The following is a 20,950-nucleotide window of genomic DNA, read 5'->3' as shown; positions in this document are numbered from 1 at the left end:
TATACATGATAACATGTATATATGCATAGGTATCTATACATATACACACGTACACAACATACATATGTTCCTCTTAAATTTAGTAACTGGTATCCCTAACTTTTGACACGCAGAAAAAAGTGTTTCTGATGTTCTAGATTATTTGTATCTTCAGATTATCTTCTGAGTTTAGTTCTATATCCACTTCTTCAGCAATCTTCACATTAACTTTGTGGCACTCTATTTAAATAATTTCCCTTTTTAGGGCACCTGGGTGCTTCAGTCAGTTAAGTGTCTGCCTTCGGCTCATGTCATGATGCCAGCCAGGTTCCTGAAACCAAGTCCCACATCGGGCTCCCTGCTCAGAGGGGAGTCCACTTCTCCCTCTCCCCTACTCATGCTCTCTCTCTCTCTCTCTCTAACTCTCTCTCAAATAAATAAAATTTTTAAAAATAAATAAATAAATAAATAAACGAGCAAACAAATAATTTCCCTTTTTAGACCCATTAACTTCTCATAAAGAGAAAGCATCATACAATAAAAAATTATTTCCATTAAAGTTAGTCATTATATGGTAAACCACTAGATTTTAAATTCCTTTAGGTGGCCATCTATTTCTCACACTTTTTTTTATTCATATGGTTGTAAAACGATAGTAAGTAAGATTTCCTGGAATTTCATTTGTTATTAGATTGGTAGATACAGGCAATGTCATTAGATCATTCTGATTGTGTCCATTTTGATTGGTATTTAACAAATGCTCTGAAAATATTTTTGTAGAAAACTGACTAGAATGCAGATCGCAATATAGTACACTAATGGAAATTTTCATCTGGTTCAGTATCCATACCAAATGCTAGTTGACTTCATATCAAGTGGGAGGAGGTCTTTAGAATTGTAATTCAAGGGGCGCCTGGGTGGCTCAGTGGGTTAAGCCACTGCCTTCGGCTCAGGTCATGATCTCAGGGTCCTGGGATCGAGTCCCACATCAGGCTCTGTGCTCGGCAGAGAGCCTGCTTCCTCCTCTCTCTCTTTCTGCCTGCCTCTCTGCCTACTTGTGATCTTTCAAATAAATAAATTCAAAAAAAAAAAAAAAGAATTGTGATTCAAAATACTGATAATTCAATCTTATAAAGATATATTAACTTGTGGTGACATTGGTATCAATGTGATGTTTTAAATACCCCAATCTCTTGGTCCCTTGAATTTTTCTCCACCCACTTAATTAATTTTAAACTTTCAAAAAGAATAACCAAAAACCTTTCTTAGTTGTAATTTCAAGCATTTCACATTCAAAATATCCCTATCTTTCCAGCTCACTTCTAGTAACCCAATTCAACAATCCTTAAAACCCACTAGGATTTTGATACTGCTCCTTTTCGCCATACCAATATCCTCTGATGTCCTCTATCTTCTCCCATTGTCATTTTAGCACTTAAATCCCATGCTCTCTTATCAAGCAATCTCTTGGTAAAATTGCAACCCTCATCAAATTAAAGTCTTCTACCTACTCTGCTTTTATACTTGTAAAGCTGAATATGGCTGGGGGAAAACACACAACCATGCAAATCTCACTTTGAATTCATAATTATTAAATTCAAGGAGGTCATTCAGCCTCCTGATAATCAAATATGTCCATAGTCTGCTACACTTTTCTTCTCCTATAAAATTCAATTTGTTTGTTTCCCTTCTCCTAGGGATCATGGTCCTGAGGTTCCTACTGTCCAATATCTGAAAATAAATACTTTCTACAAAAAGAATAAAATATTGTAAATATAAATGAATATTATATAGTTCATATGTTGAAAATGTATACCAACATATTGTTTAATATGTGAATTCTACAGTATATAAATATGTTGTATAAATTGCACTTAATATGAACTATGTATTTAAATTGTGTGCACACATCATAAGCATACTTTTAAATATCATAAGCATGTATATACACATACATACACACATGAAAACATCCTTCTGGCTTTTTCCACCATGTCTCACTCAAGTCCATTTTCAAGTTGCCAAAATGGGTAAATCCATTTTAACATTGCTGACCTATACACAGCAAGAAAGTACTCAACACAACAGTGCCAGGAATAGGGCTATGAAACTTCAAAATAGCCTTTAACTACTGGCAATAGCAAAAAGATTGTGGAATAAATCTTTTTTTTAAGATTTTATTTATTTATTTGACACAGAGGGAGAGCGAGCATAAGCAGGGGTAGCGGCAGGCAGAGGGAGAGGGAGAAGCAGGCTCCCCGCCCAGCAAGGAGCTCGATGAGATCCCAGAACTCTGGAATCATGACCTGAGCTGAAGGCAGGCGTTTAACTGGCTGAGCCACCCAGGCACCCAGAATAAATCTTTTTAAAAATGAATAAAGTGAAGAAGGCACTAATATTTTTAGATTCCAAGTCCTAGGCCAAAGGGCAGCTCCCATTTTGAAATGGTAGGAGTCTGTGCGTTTATTTATGTATCTATCTGTGTTCTTGTGTATGTGTATTGAGGTCAAAATGCAGGATTAAGGAAAGCATATTGTGGAAGACATAAGGAATTACCAAAGTTCTCAAGAGATTTATAATACATATAAAAACTAACAAAAGAAAAACAATTTCATAAAATAATTATCCCCCAAACTCCTTCTTTTTCCTATGCCTATCTCTTACATGAAAGGATATTTGATCATGAGAAGAAAAGAGAATGGCATATATATATTAGTTGGGAGCTGCAATAAATTAGCTTAATAAACCTGGTAATATACATAGATACAGACGGATGGATGTACAAACAAGTATTATAACCTATTTTAAGTTCTTAAAGCCAATATTTAAATAATAATTTGACACCTTTTATAATCTTACCTTCAATATCTACATTTGCTTTAAAATCTTCCTCAGTAAAGTATGGGTAAGCAAATAAAAGTGATCCACATCCCACTAAAAAGGAGGCAAATGTAACCCATCTTGGTATGTTTCCTTTCCCTCCGTAGTATGCTATAAACACTGCTACCAGGGAAGATGAAATATCATAAGTCAAAGGCAACAATAAATTCTCCACATCATTCAGATGACTGCCCTTTACAAAAGTGTCCATGCTCAATTCTTTGAGACCAAACACAATACCTAAAATGTAACAAGAAAAAAAAAGAAAGCAGTAGCATTCATTTTAAGACACAAAATATAATCAAATCAAAATATAATCATTACAAATCAAAACAATTTACACTGATTTAAGTTTACTTTACATTATTCTGACTGTTTAAGATCCATAAATACATGATTTGTTTTCTAAAATACTGGGACACCTGGGTGGCAGAGTGGGTTAAAGCCTCTGCCTTCAGCTCAGATCATGATCCCAGGGTTGTGGGATTGAGCCCCACATTGGGCTCTCTGCCCGGCAGGGAGCCCTGCTTCCTCCTCTCTCTCTGCCTGCCTCTCTGCCTACTTGTGCTCTCTGTCTGTCAAATAAATAAATAAATAAAATCTTAAAAAAAAAAAATACTAACAGGCCTTAACCTTTGTGAAATATTTGCTAATTGAATTTTACCTATTTTGTACTGATTTACTGGAGAATACTTATCTTTTTCAGTCATCTTACTTAGTACTGATCTTTATTTGAATGTATTATGATTCAGTTATAAAAATGAATAAATAACAGGGGCACCTGGGTGGCTCAGTCAGTTAAGCATCTGCCTTTGGCTCAGGTCATGGTCCCAGGGTTCTGGTATCGAGCCCTGTGTCAGGCTCCCTGCTCAGCGAGGAGTTGGCTTCTCCCTCTTCCTATGCACCTCCCCCCTGCTCACGCTCTCTCGCTCTTGCTCTCAAATACATAAATAAAATCTTTTTAAAAAATAAATAAATGACAATCTAATGAATCCTTACCTATCACTCAGAACAGGAAATAAAACATCCAAGTATTTGAAGCCAAGCATGTACCCCCCCAAAATGCATTCTTCTCTCTCTCCATAACCCATAACCTATATTTGAAGGTCATAATTTCTGACTCTTTTAAAAGCCAGAATGTGTACATCCTTGAACAATATGGAGAATTGTTTGTCATGTTCCTAAACATTAAGTAAATTTTATCATAGAGGTGCATTTCTATCCCCTAGTATCCAACTAGGAAAAAAACAATTGTCCTCAATATTTGAAATATATTGTACTAAATATTTGAAACTTCAAGAAATGCATACAGAGGTTGGATACAAAAGTCATACATTTATTGGAGTGAAAACAGAAAAGAGTTACCAATCAAAGCTCATGAATACCTATGAAGCAGAAGTTGCTAGAACATGGACTGCTACTGCTGTTGGAACTGCAATAGCTACCTCTTTTCCAGAAGGCCAGAACCTACACTACTACTAATGCTCTGAGAGCCAACTCACAGCCTTCCACTACTTCTGCTCTTCTTGCATTTGTGGAGCCAGGGCCATAAGCATTGGCTGTTGAAGCGCCAACTGTTGCTGCTGTTGGAGATGTAGCAATGCCTGAGCATAAATCCAGGAGTTCCTGTCCACCCAGTATTGCTGCTATTGCCAAAGACGTCACCACAGGGAGGAGAAAACAAAAAGAGGCTTTCCTTTGCCCCTTTTCCAAGTCTACTGTCACAGCCTCTCATTGGCAACACCTAAGTGGAAGCCAGCAAGAAAGAAGGGCTGGGAAATGCAGTTTACAGTCTCCTATGCCCCTTGGAAAAAGCAGTGAGTCCAGACCACGCATAATGAAGTCTATGGCCAACAGACAAGTAGCTCGCAGAGTTCACATTTTAGACACTCAGGATTCATTTTCACCCTTCTTCTTCTATTTAAACTAGCATACCAATGAATAGTAACATCATTATGTTAATGCCTAACATTGTACATTTATCATTCTTACAAAGATATTCTTACTCTTTCAAATAAAAAGAAGAAAAAGAAAAAAAAAAGCAGACATGAGATCAACCAGTCATCATATCTACCACAAGGTAAAATTACTCCATCTTCTAGGTCAATCACAAACCTAAATGAACTTTTTTAATACAAAAAGTAAACTGCAAAGGTATAAATGGTATAAAAAGGCATGAAGGGTATAAATAAATAACTTCTCAAACACATCATAGACCTAACTAAATTTGTGAGGGAACAGTACTGAGAAAGAAACTGTAAGTCAAATTGGAGCAACACCAGTTTAACAGACCAAGACCAGCAGAAGACAAGATCTAAAAACTTGGTTGCATCAAAGAGAAGAGTTTTCTTCAACTCTCATTTTAGATGTGGCCAAGGAGGATAATGGTCAAGGCAAGAAATGTCCTGTCAGTTACTATGTCCATCTCTGGGGTTGGGGTATTAATTCCCCTTCTCAGGGATATTTTGTAACCTAGAGATGAATTTGTAACATTATCTCCCATAATACTCTCATCAAATAATAAGGGGAAAAGAGGGAAAAAATGGAATACATACACACACACACACACACACAAATGTGTATACAAACGTATACACATTTGTGTGTGTGTACACATAAAACAAACAAGAAAAAATGCATAGTTGCTGCAGTTTCTATTTCTCTAAATGGCTATGCAAACACAGTTGATAACTTCCGTCCTCCATTATTCACTCTCTCTTCTACTTCTTGATCACCATAACATGTAGGTTGCTACCTCAAAGCTTATCTCTCACCTTAGTGAATTCCATGAACATGAACTTCCAGCTCTACTTCTTCTCCTATAAAGTGAGTTCCTTCATTTAAAACATTGTGATAAGAAATAAGATGATCACAATGGTGTATGAGGCATTCGATAAGGACAATAACCACATCAGCACTGGTACAGATGTGTGTATGTGTGTATGTATTCCATGCATTCAGCTCTTGCATAACTTCTATTCTTGATGTAACTGTCACTATAAATATGAACCCATTGGACAAGACTTACAATGACTGGGGACTTTTCAGAGGACAGTTACCTGTCCCATTATTGAAAGCTTCCTCTGCAATGGATTTCTTCTGGTGAAGATCCACAATGGATAACTGTGCTCATTCAAAGAGACATGCCACTTACCCAACTCTCCAAGTCACCAAATGGTCAGACCATTAGGCAATGTCAGCATGGTATCTAGGCAGTGTGGATCATCAGATGTACTGCTCAATGGTCTGCCCACTGGAAAGATTTCCTTTTTCCTCTATTTTTTTAGGGCCTCCCCTGATGGGAGCTATAGTGCTACATAACATACTTCTACCTTTAAAACACACACACACACACACACACACACACACACACACACACACAGGTTCACTAAAGATTATGTTTCTTAATTGGAATGGAACAAGTGATGAAACTTCTCCTTCATTTTAGAAGAGGTAGCCCTCACACTCTAAACCAATTGTTCCCTAGAGACATCACTGAAGTGGCAGGCAAACTTGTGGTGTGTAGTATCTTCCAGGATAGACTTCATGTCAGTCATTCTGGGAAGGCTGGGATCTAACTGTAGTTATGAGTCTGGCAGCAAGAAGGTGTAGTGGGATAGATCATGGGGCAATCAGCACTCTCTTAACTTGGATGAGGCAAGTTCAGTGTCTATAAAAAAAGGAAATGATTTTTCTTCAGACATAAAAGGTATAGTTGCTCCTACTAGGAAAGGAGGTTTAGGATTTGGGGAATTATGGTCCTCAGATTCACTGAATTCCAGCCAAATGCCTTCATCCCAATTCTTAAGGGTCCACTCTTCTCCAATCAGTATCTCAACTATAACAAAAGCGATCTGGTGAATCTGTGCATTGAATTTAAAACGTTGTAATTCTGAGTTAGAACTGTTCAAAATATGCAGAGTGTGACTAAAAATGATGAGATTCTCGTAGAACATCAGAGAAGCTCACAAATTTCCTTAATCGTGACTTAAACTTCTTATTTCCTTTCTGTAAACTTTCCAGAGCAGTCAGAAGCCGTTGATCAACCCCAGAATCTCTCTAGTCAAAAGTTCTACCATAGGAGTCAGCCAGAGAAGCCATTCATCTCCCCAAGTCTTGCCTTCAGTGAGAACTTGATTTTGGGCAACATTTTAAATAACAACACTACATGACATAAATGCCCACTACATCATTTTCCACAAATATTGGCACAATATTGCTGTTTTCATTGTTTTCAAGCCCAATCAGGTCAGATAACCAGCTTCAGATTCCATCTTTGACGGTTTGTTTGTTTCCTGGTTCAATGCCTGGTAATGAATTAGTAATAAAAAAAAAAAAAACTAAGATTTTTGTCATTTATAGGCAAATTAGTTTTATTACATTGGTGAAACTAAAAGTTTATTCAAAAACTTTTCAGGGGGAAGAGTCAAGAAGGCAGAGAAGAAGGCTGCGATGACATCAGGTAGCAAGAGATCAGCTAGATAGTTATCAAACCATTCTGAACACCTACAAATCCAAAAGGAGATTGAAGAGAAGAAAAGCAGCAATTCTAGAAACAGAAAATCAAACACTTTCTGAAAGGTAGGACCTTTGGAGAAGTGAATCCGAAGCAATGGGAAGATAGACCATGGGGGAGGGGCCAGCTCCCAGAAAACGGCAGAGCAATGGAATACAAAATCAGAACTTTTAAAAGTCTGCTCCACTGAGGGACATCACTCCATACATCGCTTGTGGGGTCACAGAAGGATCAGGGGTGTCTGAGTATCATAGAGCTCACAAGTATTAGAGCAGGAAGCCAGCCACAGAGACAGAGACAAGGAGTGAGCTCTCAGCTCGGGGTTACCTTAAACTGTGATCTGTGGCATGGTCAGATGACTGCTCTTTGAGCAGGGCCCCCACAAGTGGCACATCCAGAAAGAACCCCCTGGAAGAGTGGGAGGTTTCTGCTGGGTTTGGAGACTCCAGGCAAGGTTGTGTGCCAGAGATAGAGACGCTTGGTCACAGGCCGGGTGAGCTCAGATTGCAACCAGAGACCAAGGAGGTGGGAGTGACTGAGAGCTTTTCTCTGAGGGCGCACTGAGGAGTGGGGCCCTGAGCTCTTAGCTTCTCCAGGCCAGAGATTGGGAGGCCGCCATTTTCGTTCCCATCCTCCAGAGCTCTCTGGAAAGTGTTCAGGGAACAAAATCTCCCGTGAGCAAACCCAAGCAGAATATTTAGCCCGCCTCCTGGCAAAGACGGAGCAATTCCACCTGGGCAAAGACACTTGAGAACCACTACAAGAGGCCCTCCCCCAGAAGATCAGCAAGAAATTCAGCCAAGGCCAAGCTCACTGATCAAGGAGAACAGCGGCATTCCAGAGGAGGAGAAATCACAGTATGGAATTCATGGCTTTCTCCCCATGATTCTTTAGTCTTGCAAAGTTAATTAAATGTTTTAATTTTATTTTTTTCTTATTCTAATTTTTTTAACTTTTAGGTTTTCCTCCTTTAATGTTTTTTTGAACTGGTTTATCTTAACAATACCTTTCTTTAAAAAAAATCTTTTCAAAAAAAAAAAATCTTTTTGAACCTTCATTATTATAGTCCTATTTTGTCCTTCATTTTATCTAACTTTATATTTTGTGTACACATAGGGTTTTTACCTCTAAAAATTTTTGGGATACAACTTCTTCTAATAGATCAAAATATACCCTAATTCTAGCACAGGGTTTGTTCTAGTCTTCAACCTGAGCAGAATTTCTCTCCACTTTCTTTTTCTTTCTTTCCCAATCAACTTATCTTATCAACTCATTTTTAGAATTTTTTTAAAAATTTACATCTTTATAGTCATATTCCATCCCTTCATCGTGTTTACCATTATTTGTTTGTGTGTGTGTGTGTGTGTGTTTTCTTTCTTAAAAATTTTGGGAGGTATTTTCTTCAAAAAGACCAAAATATCCCCCAAATCAAGTGGGTGGTTCTGTTCTATTCACCAGTCTAATATATATTTTTTCTTCTTTCCTTTTTTTTCCTTAACTTCTTTTTACCCCCTTTCTTCTCCCCACGACTTGGGGTCTCTTATGGTTTGGTTAATGCACATTTTTCTGGGGTCTTTGCCATCCTTTTAGTATTTTATTCTCTCATTCATATATTCTTAACTAGATAAAATGACAAGGTGGGAAAACTCACCACAAACAAAAACAAACAAACAAACAAACAAAAACCAAGAGGCTGTGCTGAAGGCTAGGGACCTAATCAATACGGATGTTGGTAATATGTCAGATCTAGAGTTCAGAATGACGATTCTCAAGATGCTAGCCGGGCTCGAAAAAGTCATGGAAGATATTGAGAAACCCTGTCTGGAGAAATAAAAGCCCTTTCTGGAGAAATGAAAGAACTAAAATCTAAAGAAGGTGAAATCAAAAAAGCTACTAATGAGGTGCAATAAAAAATGGAGGTTCTTACTGCTAGGATAAATGAGGCAGAAGAGAGAATTAGAGATATAAAAGACCAAATGACAGAATATAAAGAAGCTGAGCAAAAGAGAGACAAAGAACTACTGGACCATGAGGGGAGAATTTGAGAGATAAGTGATACCATAAGATGAAACAATATTAGAATAATTGGGATTCCAGAAGAAAAAGAGAGAGGGGCACAGAAGGTATATTGGAGCAAACTATTGTAGAGAATTTCCCTAATATGGCAAAAGGAACAAGCATCAAAATCCAGGAGGCACAGAGAACCCCCCTCAAAATCAATAAGAATAGGTCCACACCCCATCATCTAATAGTAAAACTTACAAGTCTTAGTGACAAAGAGAAAATCCTGAATGCAGCCCGGGACAAGAAGTCTGTAATATACAATGGTAAAAATATTAGATTAGCAGCAGACTTATCCACAGAGACCTGGCAGGCCAGAAAGAACTGGCATGACATACTCAGAGCACTAAATGAGAAAAACATGCAGCCAAGAATGCTATATCCAGCTAGGCTATGATTGAAAATAGAAGGAGAGATAAAAAGCTTCCAGGACAAACAAAAACTAAAAGAAGAGTAAACACCAAACCAGCTCTAAAAAAATATATTGAAAGGGGTCCTCTAAGCAAAGAGAGAGCCTAAAAGTAGTAGACCAGAAAGGAACAGAGACAATATACAGTAACGGTCACCTTACAGGCAATACAATGGCATTAAATTCATATCTCTTAATAGTTACCCTGAATATAAATGGGCTAAATGCCCCCAATAAAAGGACACAAATATCATAATGGATAAAAAAAAACAAAATCCACCAATATGCTGTCTACAAGAAACTCCTTTTAGACCCAAAGACACCTCCAGATTTAAAGTGAGGGGGTGGAAAACAATTTACCATGCTAATGGACATCAAAAGAAAGCTGAGGTAGCAATCCTTCTATCAGATCAATCAGATTTAAAGCCAAAGACTATAATGAGAGATGAGGAAGGACACTATATCATACTCAAAGGGTCGTCCAACAAGAAGATCTAACAAATTTAAATATCTATGCCCCAAACATGGGAACAGCCAACTACATAAACCAATTAATTAAAAAATCAATGAAACACATTGACAATAATAGTAGGGGACTTTAACACCCCCCCCCCTCACTGAAAGGGACAGATCATCCAAGTAAAAGATCAACAAGGAAATAAAGGCCTTAAATGACACACTGGACCAGATGGACATCACAGAAATATTTAGAACATTCCGTCCCAAAGTAACAGAATACACATTCTTCTCTAGTACGCATGGAACATTCTCCAGAATAGATCACATCCTGGGTCACAAATCAGGTCTCAACTGGTACCAAAAGACTGGGATCATTCCCTGAATATTTTCAGACCACAATGCTCTGAAGCTAGAACTCAATCACAAGAGGAAATTTGGAAAGAACTCAAATACATGCAGGCTAAAGAGCATCCTACTAAAGAATGAATGGGTCAACCAGGAAATTAAAGAAAAATTGAAAAAATTCATGGAAACAAATGATAATGAAAACACAATGGTTCAAAATCTATGGGACACAGCAAAGGCAGTCCTGAGAGGAAAATATATAGTGATACAAGCCTTTCTCAAGAAACAGGAAAGGTCTCAAATACACTACCTAACACTACACCTAAAGGAGCTGGAGAAATAATAACAAAGAAAGCCAAACCCAGAAGAAAAGAAATCATAAAGATCAGAGCAGAAATCAATGAAATAGAAACCAAAAAAACAATAGAACAAATCAACGAAACTAGGAGCTGGTTCTCTGAAAGAATTAATAAGATTGACAAACTCCTGGACAGACTTATCAAAAAGAAAAGAAAAAGGACCCAAATAAATAAAATCGTGAATGAAAGAGGCGAGATCACAACCAACACCAAAGAAATACAAACAATTATAAGAACATACTATGAGCAACTCTATGCCAACAAATTTGACAATCTGGAAGAGATGGATGCATTCCTAGACACATATAAACTACCACAGCTGAACCAGGAAGAAATAGAAAACCTGAACAGACCCAAAACCAGTAAGGAGATTGAAACAGTCATCAAAAATCTCCAAACAAACAAAAGCCCAGGGTTAGATGGCTTCCCAGGAGAATTCTACCAAACATTTAAAGAAGAATTAATTCCCATTCTCCTGAAACTGTTCCAAAAAATAGAAATGAAAGGAAAACTTCTAAACTCATTTTATGAGACCAACATTACCTTCATCCCAAAACCAAAGACTCCATCAAAAAAGAAAATTACAGACCAATATCCTTGATGAACAAAGATGCGAAAATTCTCACCAAAATACTAGCCAATAGGAACCAACAGTACATTAAGAGGATTATTTACCCCCTGGGGCTAATAATACATTACATGTTAATTTAAAAAAAAAAAAAAAGGATTATTCACCATGACCAAGTAGGATTCCTTCAGGCTGCAAGGTTGGTTCAACATCCGCAAATCAATCAATGTGATGCATTATATTAATAAAAGAAAGAACAAGAACCATAGGATACTCTCAACAGATGCTGAAAAAACATTTGACAAAGTACAACATCCTTTCTTGATCAAAACTCTTCAAAGTGCAGAGATAGAGGATACATACCTCAATATCATCAAAGCCATCTATGAAAAACCCACAGCGAATATCATTCTCAATGGAGAAAAACTGAGAGCTTTTCTGCTAAGGTCAGGAATATGGTAGGGATGCCCATTATCACCACTGCTATTCAACATACTACTAGTAGTCCTAGCCTCAGCAATCAGACAATAAAAAGAAATTAAAGGCATCCAAATTAGCAAAGAAGAAGTCAAACTTCACTCTTTGCAGATGATATGATAGTATATGTGGAAAACCCAAAAGGCTCCAGTCCAAAACTGCTAAAACTTGTACAGGAATATAAAGTCAATGCACAGAAATCGGTTGCATTTCTCTTCACCAACAACAAGACAGAAGAAAGAGAAATTAAGGAGTCAATCCCATTTACAATTGCACCCAGAACCATAAGATTCCCAGGAATAAAACGTAACCAAAGAGACAAAGAATCTGTACTCAGAAAACTATAAAATACTCATGAAAGATATTGAGGAGGACACAAAGAAATGGAAAAATGTTCCATGCTTCTGGATTGGAAGAACAAATATTGTGAAAATGTCTATGCTACCTAAAGTAATCTACGTGTTTAATGCAATCCCTATCAAAATCCCATCCATTTTTTTCAAAGAAATGGAACAAATAATCCTAAAATTTATATGGAACCAGAAAAGACCTCGAATATCCAGAGGAATATTGAAAAAGAAAGCCAAAGTTGGTGGCATCACAATTCCAGACCTCAAGCTCTATTACAAAGCTGTCATCATCAAGACAGTAAGGTACTGGCACAAAAACAGACATATAGATCAGTGGAACAGAATAGAAAGCCCAGAAATAGACCCTCAACTCTATGGTCAACTAATCTTTGACAAAGCAGGAAAGAATGTCCAATGGAAAAAAGACAGTCTCTTAAAAAATGGTGTTGGGAAAATTGGACAGCCACATGCAGAAGAATGAAACTGGACCATTTCCTTATGCCACACATGAAAATAGACTCAAAATGGATGAAGGACCTCAATGTGAGAAAGGAATACATCAAAATTCTTGAGAAGAACACAGGCAGCAACCTCTTTGACTTCAGCCGCAGCAAATGCTTCCTAGAAACATCACCAAAGGCAAGGGAAGCAAGGGCAAAAATGAACTATTAGGACTTCATCAAGATCAAAAGGTTTTGCACAGCAAAAGAAACAGTTAACAAAACCAAAAGACAACTGACAGAATGGGAGAAGATATTTGCAAACAACATATCAGATAAAGGGCTAGCATCCAAAATCTATAAAGAACTTACCAAACAACACCCAAAGAACAAATAATCCAATCAATAAATGGGCAGAGGACATGTACGGACATTTCTGTAAAGAAGACATCCATATGGTCAACAGATACATGAAAAAGTGCTCCATATCACTTGGTATCAGGGAAATACAAATCAAAACCACAATGAGATATCACCTCACACCAGTCAGAATGGCTAAATTGACAAGTCAAGAAATGACAGATGTTAGCAAGGATGCAGAGAAAGGGGAACGCTCCTACACTGTTGGTGGGAATGCAAGCTGGTGCAACCACTCTGGAAAACAGCATGGAGGTTCTTCAAAAAGTTAAAAATAGAGTTGCCCTACAACCCAGCAATTGCACTACTGGGTATTTACCCTAAAGATACAAATGTAGTGATCCGAAGGAGCACACGCACCCGAATGTTTATAGTAGCAATGTCTACTATACATAGCCAAACTATGGATGTCCATCAACAGATGAATGGATAAATAAGAAGTGGTATATAAATACAATAGAATACTATGCAGCCATCAAAAGAAATGGTACCTTGCCATTTGCAATGACGTGGATGGAACTAGAGGATATTATGCTGAGTGAAATAAGCCAATGAGAGAAAGACAATTATCATATGATCTCCCTGATATAAGGAAGTTGAGAGGCAAAGTGGGGGGTTTAGGGGATAGAGAAGGAAAAAATGAATCAAGATGGGATTGGGAGGGAGAGAAACAATAAGAGACTCTTAATCTCACTAAATAAACTAAGTGTTGCTGGGGGGAGGGAGGAAAGGAGAGGGTGGTTGAGTTATGGACATTGGGGAGGGTATGTGATATGGTGAGTGCTGTGAAGTGTGTAAACCTGGCGATTCACAGACCTGTACCCCTGGGGCTAATAATACATTATATATTAATAAAAAATAAAAAATTAAGAAAAAAACTTTTCAAACACCTTTATATTAGATATTGTAACTTTGGAAAAATAAAAGAATATGATTCTTGATATGCACTCCACTTACTTTAATTTCTTAGCCATACTTACCTCTAATAAAATGTTATTCATATTTTTCTCTGGAGAATACATTTTAATATGATCTTTTTTCCCGACTGTTCCCCTGAAAATAGCTGCAATTCATCCAAGTTGCTTTGTATAGTTTTGCAGCAGGTCTTGGTTGCTCAAAAAATGCCTGTCTTCAAGACTGGCCATTCATTGGCTCCTGGAAAGTGACTTTGAGCCTTTGGAATATTCTGCCTGAGGCCTTGGACCACACAGAACAAGTCTGATTCAACAGCTTATATTAAACAAGGTCATCTAAGGTAAACATCTGTTTGATCAGATAATTTATGCCCCCCCCCCACCAAAAACAGCAAGGCTCACATAAGTTGGCAACTGTTTGCATGTATTACAACACATTGTTGGGGGGAAAATTAAGCATGTCCATGCAAATCCTCTGGGAAAAGATACATGGAAGCTTGGACCTGGTTTCTTCTGGATTTTGTCCCATATACCTTTTCTCTTTACTGATTTTAATCTGTATCCTTTTATTATAATACATCATAACCATAAATAATAACATCTTTCTCTGAGTCCCACATTCTCCTATTGAATCACTGAGCCTGAAAGAGGTCATAGGTACCTCCAACATAATAGTTAGTAAATGACCTCAAATGACTCTCCATTTTAATAGAAAACACTCTCTACAGGTGCATAAATGTCTAGCAAGCTCAAGGAAATCACTACTAAATAATGTATGAAGCTCTGTTTTCCACTGAAATATTTCAGCCAAAATACTCCATTCAGAGAATTTTTGACAAATACCTTATAAGACAAAACTCTTCAAATAAATTTTTTTTCTATTTATGATTATTTTGAATGCTTCACCAAATTTAAATGTGAAAGCCATGGGACTTCTACCAAAATATGAAAGTGAATCAATGTAATTCATTACATTAATATAATAATGGGCAAAACACACACACACACACACACACACAGAGAGAGAGAGAGAGAGAGAGAGAAAGCATTTAACAAAACCCAACACACTTTTAGTAAAAATACTCAATGAACTAGGAATAGAAGACAACTTCCTCAAACCCATAAAACACATATATGATAAGCCTACAGAATATTTAAAAAGTGAATCATAAAGTTACTAGGACTGAGCAATTCCAATCCTGGGTATAAAATCCAGAAAAATGAAAATACGTGCCCTCACACACACGTACATACCATTCCAGTTCTACATGTAAGAAGCTTGGTAATCACCATTCGGTCCTAACAAGTAACAAACTTAACAGACTAAAAAATCAACAACTCTTATTGGATATGTAACAGAAGAGGACAAACTTGACTGTGCACTCAACTGCCATTACAACTCATCAGTCCATACACTTAAATTTTGTGTTCGATTCCCCAATATATAACATCTATGGCTAAAAGAAATGAGAACTTCTTTTAGGGCTGCAATGGAAGCTCCAGAATTCTCAGACAGGGCTTGAGAGTTCAGAGTTAAGAGGAATGAATTGGACATTTTCTCTTCGTAAGTGCTTAAGGGCACTCAGAAGATTCCATCCAGCATCAGAATCCTTATAATCATTATTGCTACTATCAGGTAAAGCGTAGAGCCACTTGGGCTTTTAAGATCTGTACTTCAGCTGGTACTTCATCCCAATCAAACATAAGCGATAGCTTGATGCATTATGATGCCACTACATGCCGAAAATGATTACCCATCTCCCACTAAAATCCCACCTTTTATGGATATATCTTCTGGGACTAGGCCTGATATCAGTTTCGTAGTAGCCTGGATCCAATCAGGCAGGCATGACCTGAATCTGGTCATAAAGACACATCAAATATACCCAGGTTGAAATTCAACATACAGAATGAAAGACCTTAAGACTTGCAGGGACATAAGAAACAGGGACAAAGTGGGGGAACTGCTGCAGATGAAAGAAGTCTAAAATATGACAACTAAATCCATGTGTGATCCTGGATAGAATTTCGAACCAGAAAGGAAAAGGAGACAGTATTGAGGCAGTTGGCAATATCTGAGTGGGGCCACCAATTCCAAGTTTGATGATAGTGTGGCACTGATATTCCTGACTGAGAGAGGCATATAGTGGTTAGGAAGAAGAGTGTCCTCATTTTGGGAGAATGCACACTGGAGTCTTTAGCTATAATAGACACCATGTCTGAAAAAGTCTCTATGTTCAAGAAAAGGGGAAGGAATAAATGTGGTGAAATGTAAACAACTAGAGAATGTGTGTGAGGGGCCGCAGGAATTCTTTGTATCAACTTTGCACCCTTTTCCTATGTTTGAAATTATTTCAAAATTGTTTAAAAGGTAACAACAAATAATAAATAGATAAACTGGTAAATACACATGGATAAATCATTTTTATAAATCAAAGACCCAATGTTATACCCAAACTGAGCTAATGATCTATAAGAAGTCAATTAAAAAGTAGTGGAGCTAAAAAACTTCACTGCGAACTACTTTTGCAAAAACTTTCATTATGAACCTAGTAAGGAGATTATATCAGTAAGAGAATACCTGTAAAGCACCTTACTCATCACCCAGCACATTAGGAGGAAGTGAGCAACTTTCAGTGTCCTCTCAAAATCTCTAGTCTGTCATTTAAAGACCTTCATAAAATTGTCTTTTCCATTTTTTTAATTCATTTATGCATTCAATACATACTTAATGAGTGTCTTTTCTGTTTTAGTCACTATAATTAGGTCTTAAGGAGACACAATGAATAAAACAAATATAATTGCCTTTGGATGCTTAAGTGAAACCATCATCCAAGCTAAACTCATCACTCACCATTCTGGAACAAGGCTTTCCCATACCTGAGTGTTTATTCATCCAAACATTCACTCATTCATACATTCATTTCCTTATACAATACTCCTTAACTACATTCCATTATCACCACTGTACCCTATTTATCAGGGCATAATTCAAACACCTCTTCCCCAAGAAACTTCTTTAATAAAATCAAGATAAAATTATCGCTATTTATGTGTCCCTTTCATGTGGTTCTTATCACACAGCCTTTTTACTGTACTTATTTAGAAATAACATTTTAGGGCAAAAAGATCATGTCCAGGAAGCGTCAATGCCATCAGTGTTAACAGGATAGTAAAGAATCTTGAGCATAAAGGGAGTGGTGAGGGCTGAGGCCAAATAAAGAACAGACACCCCCTCTAAGGGCATTCAAATTCACATGCTTTGTTTAACTGTGTGGGAAAAGATAAAACACTTTCCAGTCTGAGTTCTCTGGTATAGGTTGTTTGAGGTCCCACTTCGCCTCCCCAGTTCACATGTGAGGATACCAAATCCAGGCAGCAAGCAGTTTGGCCAGCTGGTCTCAAAATGGTAAGCAGAAGCAGAAAACAAACTGGTGCTCACAAACACCATATTCAATTTTATTTTAACCTCCCCAGTTAACTCAACCCTTTACTTCCCAGGATCCCTGACCCAACAACGTTAAATGACTCTACAGTCCCTTCCTATTTGGAGGCCAGGCCCCTATCACCTACACTGTGTGCAGTGGACTGGCACTCACGTACCTTCTTCCGAGGTAAAGCTATGACGGGGTACGCACCCAAGGTAATGGCCCGATTAACCTGCTGTGATTCCAGACAGACCTTGAGAACCGGAGAGACTACAGCTGCTTCAAGCTGAGTCACCACAGGGGGTTACCCCTTTCGCACCTGTCCCAAGGTGCCCCGGGGCTGCCCTCCCCAGAATGCCTGCCACCCCTCTCAAGGTCACCTTGAGACGTGATCAGGAGGCAGTAGAAAACCACGAAGCAATGGAACGTGTTGAAACGCTGACATCTGGAAATAACTATACAGCCCAAGCCGCAGGGACCCTCCAGATTTTCTTTTGGCTTCTTCATAATGGGGGATGTGGCCCCAGCCTGACCTTTTTCTTTTTTTTGAAAAGTGCTGAACTTGATCAGGCTACTGGGAACCATCGTCATAAGCTTGGGTTTTTTCTTGCGCTTTGCCTGTTCCGTCTCCAAAGGATTTTCAGCAACCTGGGGCTGGGCAGCCTTCGGCTCCACTTCCGCCAGGGCGTCTGGCATGGCGGCTTGATGGCCTGCGGAGGCTGAGGCCTTGGTTCACAGAGGGCGGCACTGGGCCAGAGGAGGTGTGCCCTGTTGCTTGCAGGGGTTTCCTGCTCTACCAGCTCTACTGAAAGGCCAGCCGGCCTGGACGTCTGGGAACTGGTGGCCCCCAAAGCTGCCTGCAGCCCAAGCCTCCAGAGGGGAACGTTTCTCCTTGGGCAGAAAGCAAACGTCCCGGAAAGGCTGACAGTTGCCCAGAGAGAACTTCCAAGGCTGTTTCCTTCTCTGCTTCCACGTGGGGAAGAGGAGTGGGGGTGGGGAGGGAAGGAAGCTCGTACGACTAGATTCTGAGCATTGCTAACACAAACAGGGGGTGCCAGAGTAATTCTCAAGGAAGTCAAAAGATGCTAGATTTAAGACTTTTTCTTAGGAAGCAAGGAAAGAGAAATGTGCAGTGAGGCAATAGTGGAGAAATCCCCCGATTTCTCCAGGCTTATCTAATGTTATAACGTTATTGTAATGTTTTTTGAACTGGATGATCTCACTATAAACAACCTGAAAATTGTTAAGGGACCAGGAGAAATGAGAGACATGAAAAAGACACTTCTACTACATTTAGAGAAACCAGCAAAGATCATAAAATACCCCCAAGGAATGCTCTTAAGTGTTTTACACATAGACGTTTTTGCCCTAGAAACTATCCTTAACCAAGAGTAGAAAGCTTTATTATTTTCTTCCCTAAAGAGGGGGATGGGACCCAGGGTGTGTTTTACTTTCTCAGGTATAAAAAGTTTACTAGAGGGGCGCCTGGGTGGCTCAGTGGGTTAAGCCTCTGCCTTCGGCTCAGGTCATGATCTCAAGGTCCTGGGATCGAGCCCCATATCAGGCTCTCTTGCTCAGCAGGGAGGCTGCCTCGCCTTCTCTCTCTGCCTGCCTCTCTGCCTACTTGTGATCTCTCTCTTCCTGTCAAATAAATAAATAAAATTAAAAAAAAACGTTTACTGAAAAAAAAAAAAGAATTGGAGAACAGTAATAGAATATGAAACTTGTATATTTTTATGGTAAAAATTCACCTTCTTATCAGCTTTCTTAGACAGATATGTAAGTTATTCAGGCCATATATACAGGCCGATTGACTTTACAGGAGAAATGAAAGGCTCTTCCTTCCAATGGATTAGACATCGTGTTACTAAAAACAATCCAGGTCTTCAACAAAATATTGTGCAGCTAGCAAGTGCTAGGAGAAAAATCACTGAGAAGAGCTGTGGAAGAGGGTACACAGACCCTACTTCCAACCTGAATCCTCAGCTTGCCTTACTATATGTCGATCAGTGGGTGGAAATGTTATTTTGCCTTTAGTACAAGACCTACTTTGTCAAAGAAACAATCACTACATAAGTAGAAAAAATGCCCTGGTTCTTCCATATTCATCATTCTCAACTAGGGTATCCCCTCACATTGCTTCATGACATTAAGAAGCATAAGGGAAATAGGATGCCTAGGAAGGAGGAAAGCAGGGGGACTCATCCTTGTGCTTTGGTACCCAGCTGGGCACTCCATGAGGGCAGAGGGGAAAAGATGTCTCTGTTCAAAAGAAATTATTCTAAGAGTTTTTGCTTCTATTCAAAATACAGAGCCAAACAGAATGTCACCTGACTCTACCAACATTAATAACCAAAAGAGAAAAAAAAAACCTGGATACCATAAAAAATTATCACTTTTAAGCCCATTGGAGAACTGCATTTGCAAAGCAACCAGGGGATTGCTTCCAGACGGAAGCAAACTCCTAGGAAGAAGGATGAGATACATGAACTCACCTTTGGTAGAACACAGAAGGAGGAGGTAAGCAATAAACCATAAAAGAAGATAAAAAGAAAACATTTGAAATCTTAATTAATTCTTAAAGAACAAGTGAGGGGTAGCATAAGGGTTTAGAAACCCCAGGAGCCTTAAAAACAAGGGGAATCCACACCCATATATCAGATCTCTGCCATCTGACAAAGCAAGGGAGCCTCCTTAGTGAGGAATGCATTTGATGGGGGGCGGGGAGGTATAGGCTGACACTGAGGGAGAATCAGGGACTTTTGCTTACCTTCCTGCTCTGAAGTTTCATGTTCCTGAGCCTTTTATCAAGCAAAGCCAAAGCAGTTCTGTCTCTGGGATTGAGGCAGGAAACTCTCCTGTCCTCTAGTCACTTGCAAAGCAAGAGGAACAGAGGAAAAGCCATTTGTCCTTGAAAGAGAGGCAGGAAAACATCCTGTTTCACCCAAAGGTTGGCTCCCACAAGAAGGAAGGGTAGAAATACAAATCATCTGACAAAGAGGGAGGAGCAAGAACATTATACCTTCCCAAGACCTGGCACCAAAACAAGCAAAGTCCAACCCTTGAGACTCAGACACTCAGGACTAAGATTGTGGCCGGTCTAGGGGAACCTATCCCCTGCTTCCATTATGAGATTTGCATGAATACAAATCAGTGGCACTATACCAATATAGGTGGGTAAGGGAGCAGAGGGAGGCCCCTTCTGTGGTACAGGCATATTAGACCTACTGAAGTCTGAGAGTAGGTTAGTGTTAGTAACACTAACAAAACACTCTCAAGCACTCCAGGTTCCAGACCAAGTGAGGAAGTTTCAATCCCCATCAGAAGAATTTGAAGCCTGTGATACGC

At 38.7% G+C, this 20,950-nt stretch overlaps 1 protein-coding gene across 1 annotated transcript in view; it reads right to left on the bottom strand.

The window, feature by feature from the left end:
- Positions 1-18,543, bottom strand: part of SLCO6A1 (solute carrier organic anion transporter family member 6A1) — an 88,960-nt gene extending 70,417 nt beyond the window's left edge. Inside the window, exons 1-2 of the mRNA XM_082725209.1 lie at positions 17,983-18,543; positions 2,839-3,099 (exon numbers count right to left, since the gene is read on the bottom strand). Coding sequence (XP_082581335.1) covers positions 2,839-3,099; positions 17,983-18,298 — 577 coding nt within the window. The 5' untranslated portion in view covers positions 18,299-18,543. The remainder of the gene's footprint in view (positions 1-2,838; positions 3,100-17,982) is intronic.
- Between the last annotated feature and the right edge of the window lie 2,407 nt (positions 18,544-20,950).

This window comes from Mustela nivalis (genome assembly GCF_964662115.1).
Source record: "Mustela nivalis genome assembly, chromosome: 3".
Lineage (NCBI taxonomy): Eukaryota > Metazoa > Chordata > Mammalia > Carnivora > Mustelidae > Mustela > Mustela nivalis.
Note: the sequence above shows the minus strand (reverse complement) of the source record. Positions and strands in the feature narration are given on the sequence as shown.